Raw genomic sequence first — 22,940 nt, forward strand, 5'->3', positions numbered from 1 at the left:
GGCCACAGAGAAACCCAATATAGGCTTAATTGGGCCAGTCTCGTAGTATATTCAACTCTGTAGCGTGGCCCAAGATCGGCCTCCAACTCGGTCCAAGACTTTGGCAAATCCTTCTCTGTTTCTCTCTCTCTCTCTCTCTCTCACAACAATCAGTCAGCTCGTGCAGTCGAAGAATGAACAGGTACGCATTTCCGCATTTCCCACTAATCAAACTCTGATTTTCACAGAATAATTCTGTTCTAAGCGAAAATTGAATTGCTTTGGCTTATCCTGATTCCTTTCCTGATTGGTTTATTATTTTTGTTTTCTGCTTTTTTGTGTATTCAGAATTTCTACGTGTGTGTTTTTTGTGCTCGCATTGATTTGAAAACCCTAGTTCCTCTATTGTTGTGATGCCACTCGCTGTATTTCAAACCTCTTTTTTTATAATTTTTGGTGTTTCTTCATCAGACTTGGTTTCTGAGGTTATGAGTACCTGAAGCTTCCGAGTTTTTACTTTTTATTTTTATTGAAATTTTAATTTGACAAGTTTTCTCTGCTCAAATTCCTTTAGAATTCTTTCAATGCATGATTGAAATCTTTAGGAGAGTTTGTTTCATGGCATTCATATGCCGGCGTGATGGATATTGTCAATGATTTTCATTTTCGATAATATATTGTTTGCATTTCTTTCATGATTGCTTAGATTGCTGATACACCGTTGGTTATGGTCTAATGTATTATCTGCTCAAGCAGGGTGATCGTGAGAAAACTTGCTGCTAATGTCGCCAGGTTAAGAGTTCAGCACGAGTTTTTCTGCACTGATGCAGCTGCAAGAGTGTCTGGTTCTAATCGTAGCCATGTAATGAACTCACCATAGACGAATCACGGATTTATTCATGTTCTATCTCATCTCAATTGAAATCTTCTTTTTCTTTTTTTTTTTTTCTTTTTTTTTTTTTGGGGGGCCATGTCAACGATTTCAACGTGGCTGTCAATGGATTTGAGGGTCAGGCAGTAGAGTCATTCCTTGTTCCAAATTGGCAATCTTCATAAGGGAATAAAGATTTATCTCATCATACTAAGAAATTAGGTGAATAAAAAGGAGTCTGAAATGTTTGACTCAAACCATACAGATCACTGTGCACTTACATGTTAGTACCAACAATAAAGAAAACAATATCTCTTTTTCCTGTATTGGGTGTCTGCTTGGCCTTGGCATGCAACTTGGATATTCTTGCACCAGTTACTAACCCATTAATTAAGAAAGAGAAATAATGGAGCCTTTCCTAATCTTCTCTAGCATCTTATGCTACTTGTTTTTGTACTACACGGGACTTCTCTTTGCTTTTTAGAAATAAGAATATGAGCATGTCTCCTGTTCAAGATTTCCAACTGATTTTTAGTGGTAGATAATAAGTTCTTATTGGTATATTTTATTAAACTTATGAAGGGGATGATAAAGTGGAGAAACATATGCTCATAAAGGAGTTAAAGATAGTTGATGGTAAATCGATTTCTTGATATTTGTTTTTGACTAAATTTACTATATACTGTAGCACCTTATAGCTTTCAGTCACATCCTCCCTCTGCTTAGTGGTTTCTGGAACCCATTGTTCCTAGTTATGATAATAAAACAAATCAGCATACTTCAGTACATATCTACGAGTGTGTCTGTGTACATAACTGTTTGTTTTAGAATGCTTTTACCTGTTTTCATTTTCAGTTCTCTTCTTGAATATACTCATCAATTCTTAATGAGCTCTACTTCTGTAAATTAATTGTAAGACTGAAATTAACTGATTTGCTTGAAAATCAGGAGCATGAAGAGAAACATGATTTCAGTAATAACATTCAGCAGTATGACATTGCTATTGTTGGAGGAGGCATGGTTGGCATGGCTCTAGCTTGTTCCTTGGGTAGGTAATGTTTTGTGTTTTCCTAGTAGGGATTAAGAGTGACATCATAACCGGATTGCCACCAAGTCAATTAATTTCCTGTTTAATAGCACATGATGACTTCATTTATGATAGTAATTATATCAATGGAATTGGTTTGGGAGATAATATTCGAAGAGATTGATTCATCCAAAAAAAAAATATTCGAAGAGATTGACATTCCGATCAGTTGCTTTGAAATTTCACAACTATCATCTTCAATATGTCTTTGCAGCAAGCATGCCATTGACAAAGCACTTAAAGGTTGCCATCATTGATAGCAATCCTGCATTGGGAAGTAAAGTCTGCTTCAAAAAAGAGGACCCCCCGGATCCAAGGGTCAGTACAGTCACACCTGCAACTATCTCTCTTTTCAAAGGTATTAACTTTGATATTTTGCCATTTTCAATCATGCTCTGTGCCAACTCCAAATTCTATTAATTTTAATTATGATATATAGGCTTGTTCAAAATACCTGAAAACTCGAACCACCTAATCGGACACGACCAAAATTGGTTGGGGTCAGGTCAGTTCAGCAAAAGGAATTCTAGGTTTGAATGAGGGGTTAGGTCAGAAGTTGGGTTTATATCGTTGGGTTTTTTGCCTATCCAACTCGACCCTCTTGATATATATATATATATGGATCTGGCTTTCATGCTGTTATTAAAATAACAGCATGTAAGCCAGATCCTATATATATATATATACTTATCTTGTGCCTCAGCCTCACAAACCTCAGCCGCCCCTCAGCTCTCAATCCACCACCTTTAGTCCTGCACCACAGTCCATCGTCTATGGCAAGGTGAGGTGAGCTCGTTATGTAAGACATTAAAATAAGGAAAAAAAATTCAGTCTCTTAGACTCAGTTCCCACTGTCACCAATTCTCTGCCATGGTGCCATTGCAATTTGAAACAATAAAAAATAAAAAAATAAAAAAAATTTCAATATGTCAGACTTGGTATTAGTGAGCCTTTCCTGGTCGAACTCATGATCACGAGCTTCATTTAGTTCTGATAAAAAAAGCTCACCATTCAACTGACCTACCTGACTGATCACCGATTGACACTTGTTGGTGTTGGTGCGGTTTGGTATGAAGTGACTCTAAGATTAGTTTGGTTGAGCATTTTAACTTCTGGACCTTAGTGAGGTTAGAAGTCTAAAGAACCCCTCTTCTGACCTAAGGAGGTATGTTTACATCCCTAATTTTGGGTGTGGTATAGTTATGGGATTATGGAGGTTGGCTCCATTGTGCTTAATGTAGTGTCTTTGGCGAGAGAGGAATGCTCGGAGCTTTGAGGATGTTGAGACTTCGGTGATAGAGTTGCAAAAGATTGTGATCAACACTTTGTATATTTGGATATATGCCCATCATAGTTGGTTTGTTTCTAGTTTTACAAATTTTTTGAACTTTTGTTCTTCTTATTCTTCATATTAGAGGTTCTCTTGCATACTCTATGTGAACTAGGGTAACACCCCTTTGCGCTTTTTAATGATAATGAAATTATTTAAAAAATAAATAAAGCTCAATTCATCTATGCTAGTGTTTTTGGAGAATTTATCAAAATAAATTATGGAAAATTACTGTAGATGTCCTTGTGGTTTCACCTTTTATCAAATCCTTCTCTAGGGTTTAAAACACATCAAACACTTCTTAAGGTATGCACCGTTATCAAATCACTCAGTCAGTTAGATTTTTTTAATAGTAAGCAATGATACATAAGCCAATGGTCGCGTCATATGCAATAAAATTTTGACACATGTACATGTTGTTGACTCAGCACCAATTAACTTCACCACATCATTTTAAACATGCCACATTAGAAAAAGAAAAAGAAAAAAAAGAAAAAAAAAAAAACATAGAGAGAGGTGGTTGGGGGTGGCCAAACCACCTCTATTGACCAAAGGGAGTGGCCGAACCACCCGAAAGGCTATTGGGGGTGATTTAGTCACACCTAACTTAGCTGAACCACGTCTAATGGTCTTTGGGAGTGACCAAACTAACCCTAGTGGCCAAAACGGGTGGTTGGGGTACTCCTAACCACCTCTCTTGCTTTTATTTATTTTTTATTTTCCATTTTTTTCTTGGTTTTCTTTTTTATTTTGTCTGGTGTAATTTAATTGGATATGATGTGATTGTCAGCCTACGTGTCATTGCTTACCGTTAAAATATATAATGAAGGGAATGATTTGATAATGGTGCATACCTTAATGAGTGATTTGATGCATTTTAAATCCTAGGGAGTGATTTCATGCATTTTAAACCCTAGGGAATGATTTGATAAAAGCTAACTACATGAACCTCTTCAATATTTTTCCCAATAAATTAAGCTATGAAAATTCATAATGTCCTGTTGTGCAATTTCTATGTAATTTAGGTGTTGGTTAGAGCTGGTGAAGTATGGCAAGCTTGACATTTGTCATTTTCATGTTGTTATCAGTTGATGTTAGAAAGTTTTATTCTATAATGACAGTTTGTCAAGCGTGCCATGCAAGATAAATAATCTATGATTTAATTTTATTAAGAATCATTGCTTATTATATGTCACTTTTTAATACCATCGATGGATACTTGTTTGTGAAAACAATTGGAGTTGCTTTTTTAAACCAATTCAGTTGATGTAAGGTTTTTTTTATTTAATGACATTACGTAGAAGTTGTACAACGGAATTGTAAAACTTGGGGCCCCAATTTCATTAAGTCAAAGTAAGGCCCAAATGGCTTAAACCAATAATCAAAGCCCTAATTTGTTTAAGCCAAGTTTAAATTGGGTTGAAGCCAAGATGCCAAAAGGTCCTAGTCATGCTCCATTAAGTTAAATTTGAGTGGGCCGTTCTACAAGCCCATATATCCATTTAAATAAATTTTATTCCGAATGCCCTCATTAGTGAGGGTAAATTAGGACATTTCACTTGATGACACCTCCAAAAATAACTACCCACTCATCCTTATTATAAGTAGGAAGCGAGGTGGTTGGATAAGCGGATGTACACTTATAGCTGCACACACACAGACACATTCCACTACTGTTATTTTTGCTGATGAAACCTTAGACCTAGCCTCGAAATACTTTTGAGTTTTGTCTCGAAAGGAAGATCAAACCTCTGTCAAAGCCCTTCCTAAGTGAGACTAACAACAATTGTACTTTGCAGATGTTGGTGCTTGGCAATACATAGAACGCCATCGACATGCATATTTTGATAAAATGCAGGTAATGATTTTTACTTTCTCCTTTTTTGTGGAAATATTTCAATCTCTTCAATTTTTTTTTATTTTTTATTTTTTTCCTGTTGGTTGTTTTGATTATAATTTTCTTTTAATTGCTTAAATGTGATATGAAGTTCTAAAATACTTGGGAAGTTCCAGTTCCAATGTATTGAGCCATTCAGTTGTATCTGTGTCACTTAATTCCTAGATATTGACCCATTGATGTTTCCCATTATCATGCATTTTAGATTTATTTTAAATTGTGGATATTAGAAAAGATGGATTATTAATTCATTTACCGAGATAATTAAGAACCTGTATTACATCGCTAAAATGAAAATCTTAAGACAGATTAGTGAGCAGGAAGTTTAAGATAGAATTAGGAATCATGCATTCTGTGAAGCTAGAGTTAGCTTAGTTTGATCAATCATTCTTAAAGGTTTAGGGGTTGGGGCCAAAAATGTAACTGTACTCTTGCTAGTTATGGACTAATATGAGGCATAAGTTCTCTAACTGATAGGGTAAGGAATTATCAATTTGGTTGTGTTGAGGAGAAGAAGGATTGAACAATCTCTGGACACTTGTGAATCAATGCCTAGTGAAGGTGGGATATCGGTAATGTAATTTGTGTTAGTAGGAAGAAGTGTGGTTTTACAGGCATTAGAAAAAGGACAAAGAACCGCCTACTTGCCAAGGAGCTGAAGTGGGAAGTTTCACATTTGAATCCTTATTATAATTTAGACGTTGTTTATGTCCACTTGACACGATATGCAGCTGGTGTTTTACTGTCTCTACCCTGCAATTGCGTTTAGTCATTGTATATGAAAGTTTAGCCATGTTATTTTTTCTGCTTAAAGGAGAATCATATATCTCTGTGTGTGTGTGGAAATGTATAATCCTCTCTCCCATCTACATTTTGAGATAAGACTACTCATGTCTCCAGGAAAAATATATTAAAGTTTTCTTGTATGTTTTGATTATTTTCTTAGGTATGGGATTGTACTGGCTTAGGATACACAAGATACACAAATAAAGTGTGTGTGTGTGTGTGTGTAAATTGAATACACTAACATTTCTGTATAATCCTCTCTTCCATTTTTTTGTATAATCCTCTCTTCCATTGAACTGCTATGTTTTGAAATAAGACTGATCATACCTCCAGGAAAAAGATATAAAAGTTTTCTTCTATGTTTTGATGATTTTCTGTAGGTTTGGGATTATACTGGTTTAGGATACACAAGCTACAATGCAAGAGACATAAATAAAGAAATTTTAGGGTAAGCGTACACATTGGAAAAAGACAAATTTTGTTCTTGTATCTTGCAATTACTAATGGCAGATGACTTGTGCTACAGTTGTGTAGTGGAGAATAAGGTTCTTCACGGTTCTCTGCTGTCATGTATTGAGGTACTAGTTTGTCATAAATATGGTATATAATCTCTTTTGTTTTTGAGTTCAGTTAAATGCTTTGCTTCCGCACTCATCATATTATATTGGAGTTCTTCCTTTCAGTACATCCCTTTTTTATTCTCATGAAATTTTTTTCCTTGTTCAATATTGGATCACTAAGTATATAGTCTTGTCTAAACAGTGTGCAAATACTAATTTGGTGAATGTACAAAGTTTTTATTTCCTTTTATGAAGAATTGTCATCATCTATCGCATTTACTGACTGACAAAATTCCGTTGAAAAGGATTTTGATTCAACTTAAAAAGAATATGTGAGGCAGGGTGTAGGTTGAGAACATGAATCGTCTGTAATATGATCGGTCCTTTCTCCATGGGCCAACCACCATAGTTGCATTGGCCAAGCTCCCCTGAATAACCTCATTGCTTAAGTATCTCTTAGAAAGTTCGAGACCCCTTTCTGATGCTCTTATGAGCATGGATGCTAGCCCTTGAGGCATCATCAAACCATATATGTCAGTTTCCCTGCAATGTTTCATGTACACCTGAGAATCATTTGCAATTAAGTATTTTCACTTGATTTATGCAGTTTTGTTATTGTCCTTCGTCTGTTGGATATTGTTTTTTCATTGGGCACTGTTGGATAACGTTCTTACGATTATAACAGGCGTAACAATATAACTAAGAATTTTCTTCTAATTTACTATTTAATTTTTTAAGTGGCCTTTGATTTGGGAATTTGCCTCTCTTCGTATTAGGTCATTTGGTATCTCTGTTGCCTCTTATTGGTAGAGTGGTCCAACACAGAGAATAAGATTGCTAATTTTTTCCCTTTCATTATCAAATGCCTTGCCTCATGCAACGTAATTGGGTGTACTTGCTGTAAATTATGAGGCTTTTGCAACTAAGGAATCTGAAACTTTTTAACAGAATAAAGATTTCCAGAAGACCATCTATCCCTCCAGGTTAACTTCAATGACTTTACATCCGAGGTCTTCACCCATGGGGATGGACAGCACATCATCAAGGACACCGTCATCTTCTCTGAGGCATTTAGCAAAGCTGGAATTGACTGATGGCAATAGCCTATATGCAAAGTTGGTGGTAAGTTTAACTTCCATATAAATGATCGTGTATTGCTACTTGATGAATAGTAGGATGAATAATTGTCCATTTTATTCAGTGGGTAAGATCTATTGAATAACTTTGGTCGCTGATTACATACTGAGACATCTAGTATTCAATTTCCTTGATGTGCTTATTGCAGGTTGGAGCTGATGGTGGCAAGTCACGTGTCAGGGAGTTAGCAGGATTCAAGACAACTGGATGGAATTACTCACAGAATGCAGTCATATGTACGGTAGAACATACTGATGGAAACCAATGTGCATGGCAGCGGTTTCTACCTGCTGGTCCAATTGCACTTTTGCCAATGGGTGATAATTTTAGCAATATTGTATGGACTATGAACCCAAAAGAGTCAATGGACCGTAAATCAATGAGTGAGGATGATTTTGTGAAGGATGTAAATAATGCTTTGGATTATGGATATGGTCCTCGTCCTAAGTCAAGCTTATTAGGAAATGAAGATATGTTTTCTTGGCTTAGAGGATATGTGACGTTATCAGCTAATGAGTGTTTTGAAGTTCCACCGAAAGTAGTTAAGTTGGCTTCTGAAAGAATGGTGTTTCCATTGTCTTTAATGCATGCCAATGACTATGCATCGAAGCATGTGGTTCTAATTGGTGATGCTGCACACACAGTTCATCCTCTGGCTGGTCAAGGAGTCAATTTGGGTTTTGGAGATGCATTTGCTCTATCAAGAGTCATTGCCGAGGGTATAGCTGTAGGCACTGACATTGGAGAGGTACGCGTTTTTTTTTAAAAAAAAAAAAAAAAAAAAAAAAAAATCTATAAAGTATGTCCTCTTTTATCTTGATTGTTCCATTTTCTTTTTTTTAAGGTTTTGATTTTTTTCCCCCCTATTTTTCTTATTGAATCTGCTTATGTTCTTAAAAGATTCAACTTATGCAGGTAAGTCTGTTAAAGAAATATGAAGCGGAGAGAAAACTGGCAAATATTACGATGATGGCAATACTGGATGGTTTTCAGAAGGCATACTCTGTTGATTTTGGACCCCTGAATATACTGCGAGCCGCGGCTCTCCATGGGGCGCACTATATTTCACCTCTTAAAAGAAGTATTATTTCGTATGCATCAGGGGAACAGAGGCTGCCACTCTTTTCTTGAGAAACACTGTAAATATCCTGACGGACCTGACCAGAGGATATCAATGAAGGACTAAACTTTGCACATTATGTAGCAATGAATAATCTCTTTCTTTCATCAATCTTGTATAGTAGCAATTTCCGAATATCAGCAGAGATCGAAGAGCCTGTTTCAATGACCAATCTTCTCTTTTCACGTTCAAGTTAATGATATTATATCATTTAGAAAAAATAAAGTTAATGATATTATATGGACGTGGTGGCAGGGGAGCCTTATATGAATGAGATTGTGTTGACGTGGTCGCTAGCTAGCCTCAAATCTCTACAATGTTACGTTGCGCTTGGATGGAAAGAGGGGGGAAGCAGTGAAGGTTATGAAAAGTAATGCTACTCTTTCAAACCGGACTTGGATCCTCTCTATTTCATGAACCAGTCGGTTGTTTTTAGGAAGGCAATTTGCAATTTTACTTTTTTTGGACAAAAATGCCCTCTTAAAGTAACTAAATGAAATGGAGAGGATCTTTCTCCTTTCAAACCCTTTTATCACACATTTCATATCGGCTAAGCCAATATGACATGTTTTAAATATATATTTATTTTATAAAGTGATTAATATAAAAAATCACTTAAATACATCACATCATATGAAATAGATGTAAAAAATAACATTAGTCATGAAAATATTGGCCTAGGTGGCATTCTCTCCACAAGTCCTGCCTCTCTTTATTGGTGCAACCATCCACATGATCGCTTCATCTTCTCCAGTAAAAAGCCCCCAAATCTAGAACTTCTATCTCACTTTAATGGATATGGGATCAGGGAAATGGGAAATTGTCAAAAAAAAAAAAAAAAAACTGATATTTATTTGAGGAAAGTACAAGAACAATACAAAATGAGCAGTTGAGCATAAGACATTGTGGAAGGAGTGGGGTACTTGTGTAAGTTTCACCGGGTAGAACTGAACAATTACCAAGGGCAGAAATTGCCTTACAATTTGGGCCGAATCATAAAGTAACGGTTTAAGAGAAATAACAAGTTTCTTCCATGCGCCAGCAGCTCTTCTTTTTCATTTCAGTTCTTAAGAACGCCTCAAAGGTCTCTAAATGTGTCAACTTTCAAGCACACTAAGTACAAAATGGGCCGCTTACCACTTAGTGTTTGAAAGCATTCCCGATAACTCTCATTTCCTTTCGGCTTTAAGAACTAGGAGTGGCAAAGATGAAAGACCGTCCCTTATAATTTGTTTTTGTGTTGTTTGTTTTTCTTTCTTTTTTCTGAAGTTGAAGTTGAATTTATAAAAAAATAATAAAAATAAATAAATAAATAAATAATTGTTTTGGGAGATGAAGTGACTCCCCTGATTGAAAGAAACAACAGCAATCAGCCTATGACAGGAAGCGCAACTGTACATTTGAAATGCAGTGAAGATTATATTATATACAAGGAGAAAATTTTGGGTCTTGATGTTTGCATGGTACTGAGAAATGCACAGAAGATGTGCATTAGAATAACCATAGTGTATTTCTGTATAAGTTCATCAAAATATGCACAATATATAGGCCTTAAACAGCTCAGTTATAGCATATTCTTTACAAAAATGTATCTCGGATTACGCGTGCCAATACCCGGGAAGATAATCGACTGAGCACATCTGGGAGCACTCTAGCAGATATGCCTGGCAACACTGGAAGAAGCTCTTGGATGACTCGTGCAACATCCACACCCTGTTAACACCCACGAAAAAAAGGGTCACAAAAAACACTCATGAATGAACGTCTACGCCCTGTTGGCTGAGAAAAGAGAGTGGGGGAAAGATATAGCCTAAGAAGCATTTATATATGAGAAAGGGAACATCTACACCATGACAACTTTTCATATATGATCAAATATTTAGATTAAATTTGGTATGCAAAATGATTATTCTATTAGAAAAAAAGAATAGTTTCTATTGAAAATAGAAGGTGAAATGGTATAGCTATTCCTATGGCCTATGAGGGAATGACTATTTTTTAAATTTACGAATAGCATTCCAAGTGTTAGAGTATATGATACTTGAACACTAAAACTATTTTATTCCACATTCTTCCATTCTTAATAAAGGCTATTCATTTTTTCTAATAGAATAATCATTCTGCATATTTAAATGTACCCTTAATGTCTAAGCACAATGCTTTAATACCTGATTTGACGTTCTTGATATTGAACTTCCTGCTGTCAAGAACTCAACCACTTTCTGAACATTATTCAATATAACCTTGTCTTCCTCAGTTATTGTGGGTAGAAGTCCTGCTGGCTTTAAGGGTCCGAAAGCAGGAACCATACTAAAAACTGGGGCAGCATTTCCAACTCCTAGAACTGACATTAGCTGTACCAACTGATCCCTTGTAACCGCATCAATGCCCTTTACAATCTGCTTCCCGTACCAATGACAATATTTAAATGGCCTCCATACAACCAACTTCAGTGCATACCAATGAGAAAATAATTCTTATCCTAAGCACAGTACCTTGTGAGAAAACATCACAAGGCCATGGCACTAGTCAAGAAAAGCATTTTTAGTGGGGAAAGAGAATAATGAGACCGCATATCCACAATGGAGGAATAGAAATTATAAATATATGTGAAACTAGAAAGCTTAAATAAATGAGAAAACTGAAGCAAATACTGAGCCCCCATGCCATGGTATAATGACTATTAGACTTCCATAAATTTGAGGCAGATAAACAAAATCAACTAATGATATAATTACAAACAAAAGAAAGCAAGAAAGAAAAAAAATTAACTTAAAAAGAAAACGTTCCATTCTTTTCTTGCTAATCTTAGAACTCTAATTGTTACGGATCAAAACAAGTGGTACCAATAAAAAAATAGAGGATATACAAGAGCAGATTGTCCACTCTTAACCTCAACGATTAAGAGTACATATATTAAAGGGTAATGGGAAACAAAACTGTGGCCAACATTGTCATTTCTCATCTGGTCAAATCTGATGAACCAAAACAAGTAATTATAAAATATAACTAATTATTATCTTTATTCCTATATTATCACCATCATCATCATCATCAATATTAACCTTGAACATCAATGTTAACAACACTAGTCTTTTTAACTTAAAAGTTACTTCTAGAAGTACCTCGTCCAGAAGAAATTCTCGGAAAAAACTCCCTTTATCAGACAGCAGAAATGCTAAAGCTGCCCTTGTTTGAAGAGGCTGCTTGGGTTGAGATCCACTGGAAGAATATCCAGGAATGATATACCCAGTTTGACTTTGCAGGATGCCAAGTCCAGCCATGTCCCCACTCAGAGCCTCCCCACCTCCACTTTTAGCTGCAGTTATGAAATTCTCGAAGGCTTGCATGACATCAATGAATCTTTCAGCATCAAAAACTCCGGATTTCCCATATATTGTGTAACGTAAAGCACTCCTTAACCGTGGGGATTCATCAGTCAGGAGCCTCTAACAACAAAATATAAAGACATAATCAACTCCAATTTAGATGACTAAGAGCATAAAGAGAAAGCCCAAGGCAGTAGCTTAGACATATCAGTGTGGCCAAATGTGAATTAACAGCTAGGATTCTTGCCAAAAAATTTCACCCTAATCTCAACTAAACTAGTTCATAACTAGTACTTTTGAGGTCATGCAGTCATTCATCCAGCTCAATCATTTACAGAAGTTTTATCCTTCCATACTAACTTCCACTAGCTGTTTTTAGTAAATGCAAAAATACTTGGGTATTAAGAAAGGCTGTGTTAAATGAACCTCAAACTTATTATTGACATAGATATCACCTACAACATTCCCATTGGAAGGACCTTCTGAAATAAGCTTGAGCATCCAATGGTGTGGCTTCTGTTTTGCAGTCAAAGATCAATTACAATTATTTACCTAAGATATCTCCAATTCAACAAATCTTAGGGGCTAAGTTCAGATCTGTAACCTTTTAGCTCGACTAAGTCACCTTGTTTGTTACCTGAACACTACACAGCTAAATAGCATAAACTAAAATACCAGTGGTCTAATCTATTTAGGAGTGCATATACACCACATTTAAAGACTGAAGGGGTATTAAGAGTTAACCACCGAGCTATTATGAGCACCAACATATTTCTTCAGATATAGATGTTAATAGATTTTGAAAAAGTATAACAAAAATTCGCAAGGTATTATACCTGTGCAATATATGGATATGCCTCATCTACAATGGCAAAATCAGGGTTTCCCACTAAAGCAATGCCTTCCAGTACCCCAATTGCCCTGATTATAAGAGCAAAATAAGGGGGTATTCTAAATGGATAATCAAATGTTATTTGTGCCAAATCAGATGCCAGCTCTTGGAAGTTGATATTTTTGGCACCTCCACCTTCGAGTGCCTGATCAAAAACCTTGGCCAAAACAGGTAAGATGGGTTCCAAATTAACCCCATCTGGGATGAAACCAAGTTTAACAAAGTCTTTGACAATAGCTCCATAATCCCGATGAATGAGATGAGCAATTGCTTCAACCATTCCATACTTTTGATCATCAGTTAGTTTTGTAACTAGACCTGTTGCAGCAAGTTATACTTTAGGATGCTAAAAAATTAGTCTCCATAACTAAATGAAGTATTAAACAGTCCAATGTGTCAGAGAGAGATCTACTAAATCATGGCAAAAGGACACAAAATATAATGCGTCATTTCTGTAATTGAGGATACTTAGCTATTGATATGGAGTTGAAGAAACATCCATAAGTTGAATTTTAACCAGGAAAGCAACTCACAAAAAATAAATAGTTTTACTTCTCTTATCTATCATGAAAAACAACAAGGATTTTTTTTTTTTTTTGCAATAATGACATTAATCATATTGATGAGAATGATGATCATGGAAGAGTGGTACAAAATTATAGAACATATTCATTATAACAATATACCCATGTATTTCTGAAGGAAAATATTAAACTACTGTCCTAAGCTTTGACCCGTTTTCAAGTAGCTTCCTTGGTTTTTAATTTTAACAATCAGTTCCTCGTGTTTTCCCAAATTTCCAATTAGATCTGTCCCTCTCTATTTTTTTTTTTTTTAACAGAACCCATGTGTATTTCTAGTTATGCTCGGAAGAAAAAAAATAATTTTTGATTTGTCCCTCTCTATGTTGTCAAAAAAAATTTAACACAACCCTTGAGCAATTCTAATTATGCTTGGAAGAAAAACAAATTACCAAAAAAACAAAAGCAAAGAAGAAGAAAAGCTGAAGAAATAAGGGGCAAACAAGGTTGAGGTTGCAACTAAGCCACCCCATTTTCTCAATGTAACCCAGGGGAACTAACCCCTCCATGACTCGGCCCCTTCACTACGTCACAAAGCGGGAAGAGGCGAGGTCACAGAAAAGGGTGACCACCCCTCCATGAGGTTGGCCCCTCCACGACCCGCCCCCTCCGCAAGGTCAAGGAGATGGAGGTTGCAAAGGGGACGACCGCCCTAGGGCACTCTCAGTCCCATTGGTTTGTACCTTTTTTTTTTTAATGACAAGAAACCCCTTCAAGATAGGGTCACTTCGTACACCCACCCCTGTCGAATAAACCTCGGACCCGTGCAAAGTGCCCCCTCCACACGGATCAAGTACTACTCCGGTTTCGCCAGCAGGCTGGCCCCAAAGAATTGTTTGCATCTAAGGGGATTCAAACCTTTAGACCTAATGAGAATTCCACCAAGACCAAGTCCCTTACCACTTGAGCCAACCCCTTGAGGTTAAAATACGGTATTTTTGCTGTTTTTTTTTTTTCTTTGCATTTTTTCTTTAGGGAATAATTGAAATTGCACAAGGATTATATTAGTTAAACTGACAGAATGGGAGCAAAAGGATCCATTTGGAAATCAGGAAACATACAAGAAATTAATTGCTAAAATTGCAAACTGAGGGAGTTACTCAAAAACAGACCAAAACAGAATGTAGTAATTTGATACAATCTTTATTTATGAATATAAAATTCAAAAAGGTTTTACAATTAGATGTTCCTTTTAATTTGAACTAAGGACAGTTTTTTGTAAGTAAAATAACTTTATTATATTAAGAAGGAAGCTCCAATACAAGGCTAGTTAATAAAAGCCACTCCTAAAGAGTTAACATGCTGAGGATCTGAGTTTATAACAAGCCATGGAAGTTCAACGCCATCAAAAGTCCTGCTCTCTCTCTCTCTCTCTCCAAAATGTCCACATCACACAAGGAAACAGAATTCCAATTTTTAATTTGAACAATGGATTCATGTATTTGCTCCAAAAGAAAGCAACAGTATCTGATTGTGTCCATTCCAACAACAGCAGCAATACTCTACTTGCTTGATGCTTCTCATAATCTCTATGTGGAATTATAAAAGAAGAAAATCATCTAACTTACATTTAAAAAAAAAAAAGTGAGTTCCATCAAACATGTTTTTTTTTTTTTGATAAGTAAGTTCCATCAAACATGTTAGCAGCGAGTAAATCAAAGATATAGAACAGAAGAATCAATGTCTAGAAAAGGACAGAAAGAAGAACAAACTCTAAAAACAATTAACAATATGAGAGAGAGAGAGAAGCATATCCTTCAACAAGAAATCCTCAAGATTTAACATGTTTTATTAGAAATGCAGAAAGAAATTTAAAAATGAGTAATTCAAACAAGACTATGCATATGATGCTGATAACCATGGGGAAAGATGATGTTTCACCATATGCTCTAATTGAAGTAGATAGTTACCAAAGTCGAGTATGCATAGCTTTCCATCCGGAGTGCGGATTAAATTCCCAGGATGAGGATCAGCATGGAAAAAACCAGTATCAAGCAGCTGCCATGAAAATGAAATGAGTTCAAAGCTTAAAACAGAATGACGCTCAGTAGGCTAGGAACTACGAATTCTCACCAACCATAAGTTGCAACTGAAACCATGTTAACAAGCATTATTTTCCTCATTCACAACACATTCATTACCATACATGAAACATTGGTAGAGAATGTAACATTTCTGCAGTTTTATATTAGAAGCATACAGTGGAGACACACAATTGACTCTATGATCAGCTCTCTCTCATGTATCCAACTAAATCAATATTGGAAAATTGTGAATGATACGACAACTACATGTATTTCATCAGTATCTTTAACTCCCTAGTTCCACAAAAACATGAATCAAGACATGCAAGACATGTTTTCCCCCTCTGTCTATGCCAAAATGCTGTCATAATAAAGAGGAGGAAATGGATTAGACAGAGGGGGAGGAGAAAACAGAAAAGAAACCAAATATTCGGAAATCTTATGAAAGTGTGTTCCACGTTGAATCCTGAACAGAATGATAAACTACATTTTCTTTTAACAAAATGCAAAATAGTACCCACCTTAAAAGCACTTAAAGTATCTCCAAAAAGAATATCCTTGCAACAAATGCTTTAATAGAAACGCTTACCTGCTTTAGGTAGCATATGACTCCAACATTAACCAATTCTCCGACATCACTTTCTGTACTTTGTGACAGCTTCTCTCCATCTACCCATCCAGTAGTAAGAACCTTTCTTGAAGTATATTTATCATAGGTTTTTGGTACCACAACCTGGAATTCATAAGCTTTTTAAGCAGTATTCACACAAAGTCTTCCACAGATTAAGAAAACAAAACACCAAGTGAGAAGTTGTTTAGAGACGTTTCTGTTAAAAGAATTTGTACAAACAAGAAAAATTGAAAGTAAATTTTTTTTTTTTTTTTTTTTTACTAATGGATAAATAGAGCTTTCACTATTGTCACTTGTCAGAGTAAATGAATTACAATTATGAAAAGGCAGGCTTTGAAGATATACAAGATGTTATAAGATTAATTGATTAGTTTGCAGTCTATTGGTAATTATGTCAGCAGAAAAACGAGACCTATTACCAGGCATTATTAAACAGATATTTAGCTTCCCATGGTTTCTACAGTCGGGTAGTATCACAGCTCATTCACAGAATTTTCTTCGTGTTATCACAGGTTTGAAATCCAAAGTAATCATAGACATTTCATACCCAAGCATAGACACAATAGCACATAGAAGAAACAGAATGTTTTCTTCAATTAAGTTTATCATCGTTAAATGTAAACATGTCAAAATGGCGGTTGAGGGACATATCCAGAAGAGAACAATTTCTATTCTTTACAGAGGAATATCATGGTAAAAAATGAACTTGTGTTTCTATATGCAATATTGACAGTTAAACATTGCAATGCAACCATGACAGTTCCATGTAAAAAAGTATTGTCACCAGACAAATATCAACTCAATAGTCCTATATAGAGCTTAAACTGTTTTAGAGCATTGTACCCATGCATTATTTGAACTTGGAGTTTTTATTTATTTCCACAGTCTGTATTACAACATTCCAGTGCTTCATGATATATATTTGAACAAAGATGAGTTTCACCAAACCTTGTAGCTGAAATCAACACAAACTTCTTGAAACGTAACAAAAGTATAATGTTAAGACTCACCTGAGGAAGGTCCTTCCTCATCATTTCAGCAAAGAGTATTCCATTTTCCCCTTCATTAACATAATCTAACTCCTCAAAAAAACGAGCAGCCCATTCATCAACCAGTCCAACTACATCTACTGAGATCTGAAAAATATACGCAAAGAGCCAGGGGAGGGAGTGTGAAAAAGCCATTATTGCTTCTTCTTCTTCTTTGCAAGTTAATAAAAAATAAATAAAATAAAAAATAAATAAAATAAAAACCATTATCGCTACCTATAGTTACCTCTTCAAAAGAAAGGTACTAATTCACTACAAGTCAGATCTGTGCAACATTACCTGAGGAAACCTCCTTAGAACCAAACCCAAGTTCCGTATGACATACAAATCAACAGTAACCGTCTCAAGAACAAAAGGCCTTTGCACTTTAACAGCCACCAGGTCCCCATTTTCTTTCAAACGGCCCTTATACACCTGTCCAAGAGATGCTGCCATCACAGGAAGAATAAATACTTTGGAACTAACAAATTTTAGAAAGCTAGTCAAGGGAAGCAAGAATTTGCTGTTAACACAGTCTTATATACAAAAGGAAATGTGAGAGCCTACCAGCAGCAATTGGGGAAGATGATAGTTCAGAATAGATATTTTGCCATGGCTGACCAAGTTCCTCTTCAATAAGAGCCATAGCAACATCATCTGGAAATGAAGGAACCTTCACATATCATCAAACAGAGATCAGCCATGAAGAGGGATACCTAAAATATTCAAATTCAGACACCATTAAACAAAAATCAAGCCAAGTTCTATCTCTTCTCTTTTGATAGGTGGAGGTCTGAGGTTCAACCCGTTACAGGAATTGGAACTCTGATTTTATGAATTCTTCTTTCATTTGTCGGGAGGAGGGCACGGGCAGGGATGGAGTAATAGTATATTAGAAGAATTCAAAGTTCAAAACACTTGATTTTGAAGTTCAACTCGAATTACATTAACTACGATTGACAACTGGGACTGGACAAGCCATGCCAATGTCTGCCTAAGCAAAACATGAAGTTAAAAGGCCTACCACAAGCTCAACTCAGCTGATTTATTAAGAAAAAAGCTTGTGAGACACCCTGAACACTTTCCTTAATACATCTACCAACAAGTTTCCTAACATCACAATCCAAAAAGAAAAAAGTATGCAATTGCCTTGATCCACAAACCCGATTAGCTTCTTTTCTGTCATTTTTACACCCTAATTTACAGCACATCTAAAATACCATCACTAACTGATAAAAAGTATTAATTGAAAATTAACTTAAAACATGTGTGACTTCTAGTTGATTACATATTTGTGCAACACAATGTAGCTTTATTTTCTTGTTTTATAACCATCTCTCTTATAGAGATACTAGATGTTATGGATATCATACAGGTAACTTTCATTTTTCCTTCTTTTCTTTAGAAGAGCTCAGCATAGGGATAGTGATTTTGATTTAAGTATAATCATGAAAATAAGGAAACTGAAAGCTATAAAAAAAAAAAAAAAAAAGCTTAATAACTTACCTTGTCACAAAGCTTTTGCAGCTCAGACATTGCAGCAGGTGACAGTATATCTGGTCGAATGCTCAATGCTTGACCAAGTTTTATATACGCTGGACCCAAAGAGGTGACAATTTCCCTTAATTCAATCGCTCTAGAGACTTCATTCTGATATGGAAAAGCAACTAATGAGTAAATCAGACTGAAAGTGTAAAGTTAATTTTAAATAATGGATATGAATGAAGGCACATTTCAAACCGGTATAACCATTAAGGTCAATTAAAAGAACTAGGTGTGCTCAAAATCTGTGATTACCCAAACCAGCCAACAAAACCTGACCAAATTTGGCTGTTCTTCGCCAAGGTCGGGTCAGAAGTCAGTTAAATAAGGTCAGAAACCCAAACCAAACCCGACCCGACCCCCTTAATATGTATAGTTTTTTTTCTTTCAGATTACAACCTAGCCACCCCCTCAAAAAGCTCTCTCCACTTTTCTTTGCTCTCTCCTTCTTCCTCTTCGATTCTTTTTCTTCTTCTCTCAATTTATTGGAACATTTGTCTTCCTCTTCTTTCGAACCCCAACTCTCTTTGGAAAACCTCCTATTCATATTGAGGTTTTTTTTGTTTTGGTTTTCCCTTTCTGTCTTTGGAGTTGATAACCCTAGGCTGTGCTTGTCAATCCCCTCCCATGGCCTCTCCGCCCCTGTGCCGCCCTCTTCAGTGAGGCGGTGAGCCTGTCTCACTTGATATGTGGCAGATCAATAGTGAGCCTGTCTTGATCATCAATAGATTTAAGCACAAAACTCCTCCCTGCGGCCCAACCAACCTACCTAACCGATCACCGCCTCCCACCTATTGATGGCAATGCAGTTCGGTATGAGCTGGCTCTATGGTCAGTTCAACATGTGACTTTCAACCGGGGGGAGGGGGGATCAAAAGTCGAAAACACCTCTATTCCGACCCCAAGGGGTCAGATTACACCCCTAAAAAGAAACGTGCATACAAGTTTTCTAAAAGCACGTCTGTCTAGTTAAATCACCAATTATTTCAAAAGGTTAAACTGATAGAAAATAATAAATTTAATCATTTAATTAATATTCCAACACTCTCATTCATGTGTGAGCTCAAATTCTTCTTCAACAAGTGAGGCCTAACACGTGAAATATTTAACTTTTTTCTAAGTACGTGGAATTTTTAACTAACATTAGGAGTAGACTGTAGAGTCAAGTTCGAACTCAAGACCTCTACTCTTATATCAAGTTGAAAAAAGAGAAGAAGAGAAGATAGGAAGAAGACGTTTTCTTATTCCTTATGCATATGCCATATGGCATTTACGTGTTTAAATAGAAAAACCATACAAGTGATTATGGAATTATAATTAATGTAGAAAAACCATACAATAGTAATGACAATAAGATCAGAAAATAATGGCAGAATAATATCAAATCAGAATCAGTTAGGTTTCCTTCTTCAAAATAATTTGCATCGGGTGACATCAGTTAATGGAGGAAACTCATATCCTCCATTTCTGGAGAGAAATTGTAGGGAAAATAACTTACAAGGAAAAAGAAATAGTAATTCACATACAACCGATGCTGCTTAAAACTGAATTATCTTGTTTCTGTTGCAAGAATATATATGATCTATTAATTGTTTAAATAAGTCAACTGATCATGTGAAATTACCATCAGCATAGAAAGCAAAAAAGGCATAAAAAAAGATACCTCTTTGACCTTCTTGTTAATCACATCCCAAGCAAGACGTGAAAGAAAACCCCCGGCAACAGATAGCAACTGAGCAATACGTGTTGCAACAGCACGTGGCCGTTTTCCCCAATATGCTGAGATGCTAGCGGGATCATACACCAAAGGCAAAAACTCACTGCTTTCATTTACCTACAGAAGCACACAAAGCACATCACATGACCAGACAACATTATAATAGGGAAACAGTCGCACCAACTAGAAAGTTTCAGTGTCAAGCTCATGAAGAGAAACCATAAAGGATCACAAGAAGATCTACACTGATCCATATCAAACCATCTTTGCTTAACTTCTCATGGACAAATATAGCCTCAAACAGGTCGCTGAGTTATATGTTTCCCAAGTCATTTTAGCAACATCATCCACTCTAAGAGCTGACTAACCATGTGCAGGACTTTGAATTGTTGATGCACTTGCTTGAAAACGGTAATTCATTCCATCTTACAAGAATGTTATATTCGTGTCTGCCAGACTATGTTTTTCTTTTAAATTGGTTAGAGCTTGAACCTAAGACCTGTAGTTACAGTGTCCATGCATATATCAAGTCATCAATATACTAACCAATTTTTTTTCTTATTCTCACTCCTTCTATAAATATTTTACATAATTGAAATTGAAGGTTCAAAGAAGCAACCCCTCAACTGATCAATGTCAACAAACTCACACTGCCTCTAACTAGGCCCCAACTACAATTAACATTTTCAACAAATTACATTTGCAGATCAAATACATATACCCGAACACAAAGATGGAAACATTCCACACCGATACTGAACTTCAGTTCCTAAGTTATTTTTCACTTCCTACTGTTTCATAAACGAAAAATAACCAAATTTACCCTCTCACATACTTTATACGAAACTTGGATGATTATTACAGAAGCCAGTATACATTTCATCAGAGCTCGAACACTTACGAGCAATACACTACACAAGACATCACAGAAAGGAATCCGAACATCAATCAATGGATATAATGAATGTATATATACCTCGACAAGGCGTAGCTGAACGTTATCCTCAGCAAACTGTGAATCCCTTAGATTTTGTCCCCGAAGACCTTTCATCAGTATTGCTAGGTCTTCATTTTCCTCCATCTGTGCCCTCACTCTTTTAATTTCCTTTGAAACATCCCCAATTCTCTGCCATTTCCAAAACAAATCAAACAGTCAATAAGAAAAACGAACATAAAGATTGACCACTTGTTTAAAATCACTGCTAAGATTTGAATTGCAATCCTCCTTTCTTCATCTCCATATCCTCCACTTTCTCAGGAACAAAGCAGAAAATTTATTCAGAATGTAGTCAACAAGCCTAAGCAACTCTTTGACTCATGTAGATTACCAAATTTTTCGACAGCAGAAAGAATTACATATCCCGCATTTTCCTCCTCTTTCTCAGCAATCGAACAGAGCATGGACTTCATATAATAATTTAAAAATAAAAAGATAGCAAAAATTCAGCAAGTTCATTTACTGTGGAAACTCCGTTGACGGAGTTCAAAGACGGCGATTTCGCTGACCCGTTGACGGATTTTGGTGACGGCGGAGACCTTGAGGACCCATTGACGGTGTTTGGTGAGGTGGACTTGGACGAACCAGTCGGATTTGGTTTCGGTTCGGTGGCGACCGAGAAAATCCGGCTGGCCCGTCTGCGGACCCGAATTCTGTTCGGAAGTGCATAACGGGCCGGGAAGGCGCACCTGAGAGGCTCGATTCCACAGAAACCGAGCTGTGGTGCAGCTACCATAGTGTGATAGTGGGCTGCACAATTCGGTGGAAATGCATATTTGAGGTGTTTTTTAATGGAGTGGGAAAAGGGCTGGCCGCGGGAGGAACACGTGGCTGGCTTTCACTTCTCCGTTTTCGGTTGGGCAAAGGTCACTGTTGGCTTTCCATGACCGTTCGATTTATAGTTTAATATGAATTATGACAGACGGTCAATGTCAACTATTGTATAATTTATATCTTTTGTCTTCAAGCGCATATACTTTTAAATGGTCGCGATCCGAAAATAAAGGGTAGAATGTGCAGTGTGTAATAAAGAAGTTGTAATCAAAACAAAAGTTGATGAGCTTCTACATATACTTTTTGGAGACAAAATTATTAGAGTTTTACCACATACATTCTCATTTTTAAAGTATTTTTCTTATTATGTTAAGCAAAAGTTTTAAAAGAAAAATGGTAATTTATTATTATAACTAGCTTACTAATAATAAAAAAAACATATTCAAAGAAAGTGTACACAAAGATTCCGTTTGTTAATATTTTTTGCTTTTTAAAAAAATATATATTTTAATATAAAATAAATGTAAAAATAGTTTTATCGACGCTATTTGTCCAATCCTAGATTAGCAAGCCACATCTCACTAGGTACTTGTGGTTTGCCCTGATATTAAATATGAAATAGGCAATTTGATTTAGAGATCAACTGCGTTTATAAGGT

At 36.1% G+C, this 22,940-nt stretch overlaps 2 protein-coding genes across 4 annotated transcripts; one reads left to right on the plus strand and one right to left on the minus strand.

Moving 5' to 3' along the window:
• Positions 1 to 116: 116 nt before the first annotated feature.
• LOC132179199 (uncharacterized) lies at positions 117 to 8,959 on the plus strand. 2 transcript variants are annotated; one of them, XM_059591865.1, is made up of 10 exons: positions 117 to 181; positions 736 to 841; positions 1,799 to 1,898; positions 2,152 to 2,295; positions 5,067 to 5,125; positions 6,331 to 6,398; positions 6,477 to 6,528; positions 7,459 to 7,632; positions 7,796 to 8,395; positions 8,563 to 8,959. In XM_059591865.1, exons 1-10 carry the CDS (start codon positions 174 to 176, stop codon positions 8,776 to 8,778), a joined length of 1,527 nt encoding a protein of 508 aa, XP_059447848.1. In that variant the 5' UTR covers positions 117 to 173; the 3' UTR covers positions 8,779 to 8,959. The 2 variants fall into 2 exon arrangements, with proteins under 2 accessions (XP_059447848.1, XP_059447850.1); XM_059591867.1 differs by lacking the exons at positions 117 to 181; positions 736 to 841 and having other exon boundaries at positions 1,816 to 1,902.
• Positions 8,960 to 10,144: 1,185 nt separating this feature from the next.
• On the minus strand, positions 10,145 to 22,301 carry LOC132177377 (uncharacterized). 2 transcript variants are annotated; one of them, XM_059589661.1, is made up of 13 exons: positions 21,972 to 22,294; positions 21,488 to 21,637; positions 20,458 to 20,628; positions 18,759 to 18,902; positions 17,820 to 17,925; positions 17,553 to 17,701; positions 17,235 to 17,360; positions 16,183 to 16,326; positions 15,480 to 15,567; positions 12,933 to 13,306; positions 11,893 to 12,216; positions 10,936 to 11,166; positions 10,145 to 10,480 (listed from the first exon to the last, which is right to left on the minus strand). In XM_059589661.1, exons 1-13 carry the CDS (start codon positions 22,242 to 22,244, stop codon positions 10,346 to 10,348), a joined length of 2,415 nt encoding a protein of 804 aa, XP_059445644.1. In that variant the 5' UTR covers positions 22,245 to 22,294; the 3' UTR covers positions 10,145 to 10,345. The 2 variants fall into 2 exon arrangements, with proteins under 2 accessions (XP_059445644.1, XP_059445646.1); XM_059589663.1 differs by lacking the exon at positions 11,893 to 12,216 and having other exon boundaries at positions 21,972 to 22,301.
• Between the last annotated feature and the right edge of the window lie 639 nt (positions 22,302 to 22,940).

Source organism: Corylus avellana, chromosome ca4 (assembly GCF_901000735.1).
Source record: "Corylus avellana chromosome ca4, CavTom2PMs-1.0".
In the NCBI taxonomy this organism is placed as follows: domain Eukaryota; kingdom Viridiplantae; phylum Streptophyta; class Magnoliopsida; order Fagales; family Betulaceae; genus Corylus; species Corylus avellana.

Coding starts and splice junctions, on each gene's coding strand:
- LOC132179199 (XM_059591865.1), top strand. Junction 5,126..6,330: donor CATATTTTGATAAAATGCAG/GTAATGATTTTT, acceptor GATTTTCTGTAG/GTTTGGGATTATACTGGTTT. Junction 7,633..7,795: donor GCCTATATGCAAAGTTGGTG/GTAAGTTTAACT, acceptor TGCTTATTGCAG/GTTGGAGCTGATGGTGGCAA.
- LOC132177377 (XM_059589661.1), bottom strand. CDS start 22,244: ATGGTAGCTGCACCACAGCTCGGTTTCTGTGGAATCGAGCCTCTCAGG. Junction 16,327..17,234: donor TGAGGAAGGACCTTCCTCAG/GTGAGTCTTAAC, acceptor TATGAATTCCAG/GTTGTGGTACCAAAAACCTA. Junction 15,568..16,182: donor TCATATGCTACCTAAAGCAG/GTAAGCGTTTCT, acceptor TTTTCATGGCAG/CTGCTTGATACTGGTTTTTT.